The 1652-nt window shown below is 39.3% G+C and overlaps 2 protein-coding genes across 2 annotated transcripts; both read right to left on the bottom strand.

Annotated features, from left to right (window-relative positions):
- Positions 1-85: 85 nt before the first annotated feature.
- On the bottom strand, positions 86-280 carry Tsp_12169 (putative DNA mismatch repair protein; the record flags this gene model as incomplete). The annotated part of the gene is made up of 1 exon (XM_003378719.1): positions 86-280. A coding segment is annotated over exon 1 (195 nt), but the record flags the coding sequence as incomplete, so codon positions are not given.
- A 421-nt stretch (positions 281-701) lies between these two features.
- Positions 702-1213, bottom strand: Tsp_12168 (conserved hypothetical protein). Its single transcript, XM_003378718.1, has 5 exons — positions 1177-1213; positions 1092-1150; positions 938-1031; positions 886-896; positions 702-860 (listed from the first exon to the last, which is right to left on the bottom strand). The coding sequence occupies exons 1-5, from the start codon at positions 1211-1213 to the stop codon at positions 702-704; spliced, it is 360 nt and encodes a 119-aa protein (XP_003378766.1).
- Between the last annotated feature and the right edge of the window lie 439 nt (positions 1214-1652).

Raw genomic sequence — 1652 nt, 5'->3', positions numbered from 1 at the left:
CAATGTGTCGCTTCCCCGCAAATCGGTTCATTTTGAAGTGCCAGCCTTCCAAATCATTGTTCGTGCAAATATTTAAATTATATACATTCCACAGCGGCAGTCTGTCAGGGGGCATCCATTCCACTCGGAAATAATTGAACAAGACTGCTACTGAACCAATAGCATCTCTGCCAAGCAGTTCCACGGCAGCAGGTATATCATGAAGCGGCAAAAAAGCCGCTGCCAGCAACATTTTGACTTTTTTCTTGGTTGCCGCTTCATGGATGTAGCTGATTTGCATCCCAAGATCCGTCACCTTCCGCAGAACTGCTTGGCAGAATTAGAAGTAACACCCTTGTATGTGGACCCCCGGAAATGTCCCATGCAGTGCAGGGATCAGCGCGGTCTCAAAATCGCAAATTACTGTTTGCGGCTGAAGGACCACCCCCACGTTACCGCTTTTAAAATTAAATGATCGAAAATTTCACGTTAAGTGGAGAGATCCTTTTGGACGGTTAAACTATACACAAGTGGCACTAATTTACCCGCAATAAAAACATGGATGGTGAACATCTGCTGGTACCATTCTGGAACTATTTTTAAAGTTCCATCCATGGACCAGACAGAATGTACAGATAAAATGGATAGATTTTCTTCTGTAGAAACCATTAAAATAAAATTATATACATGATTATACAACAAAAAGCAGCGACCAGCTTTCGTCATTGGGGTGGAATCTCCAGCGGCTGGCGAGTTAGCGAAAGTCTTGGAAATTTTTGTGCCCGTTTTCTGTACAATGACGCTTTAACACTTTTATACATTGGAAACTGACCAGCAGTTTCCAAATCAGCAGATGCACTGCCCGCTTCTTCGTGGTAAATCTGCGGAATGGTCTTCAATTCCTACGTTGCCCGTCGCTTAAAAGAATTTTTCTTCTCCATTTTATATAGGATGTCACTGTCAGGGGTGCAGTCATTTGCACGAGGAGCAGAAAACAACACTGCGTCCACATCCAATTTCGTGTGGATTGAACCCCGGCATCCTTTTTCTATCTACATGATAAACTTGAATTGAATGAACAGAAATGAGATATCAGATAAAATATGAATTACCCGACGGCAAACCCACTGCTTATCTTCCATGTTCGTACGTTTCAAATTGTAAACTCTTCCTTCACATGTAATAAATTGTAATTACCTCTTTCATTTGAAACCAAACGCAAATTGTAAGCCATCAGATAAGACAAATCAGAGAAAAGTCAAGCACAGAGAAAAGTGGTAAGATGGAGAAAACGTAGTTCGTTACTGATTTTATATATATGTTACGCTTAATGTTGAAAATTGCCCTATTATTGATAAATAGACAAGCGTTTTTGCCTATTTATTGATAGTAGGCAGTAAACATTTTGCCCTAATATTGAAAAAATGGCTTACAAGTCACGCTGTATGTTGGTGGACATTTCCTACAGTTAAGTACTAAAGGTCATTGCACACTTTTTCAAAAAAAACTGCAAAAATCATTGTGTTCCTTGTAAAAAACCGTTTCACCCGAAAATTTTCCCCATATATTAATCCCCGCTGAATTTCCTTGAAATATTGTGTAAACCGTTTGCTCCCCATAATTTTAAATTTAACAGTGATGAATTTGTAAAAATAAACACCCTATATTAATTT

This window comes from Trichinella spiralis (genome assembly GCF_000181795.1).
Source record: "Trichinella spiralis strain ISS 195 chromosome Unknown Scfld3, whole genome shotgun sequence".
NCBI classification, from domain to species: Eukaryota; Metazoa; Nematoda; class Enoplea; order Trichinellida; family Trichinellidae; genus Trichinella; species Trichinella spiralis.
The sequence above is the reverse complement of the archived record's forward strand: the minus strand, read 5'-3'. Positions and strand labels throughout refer to the sequence as shown.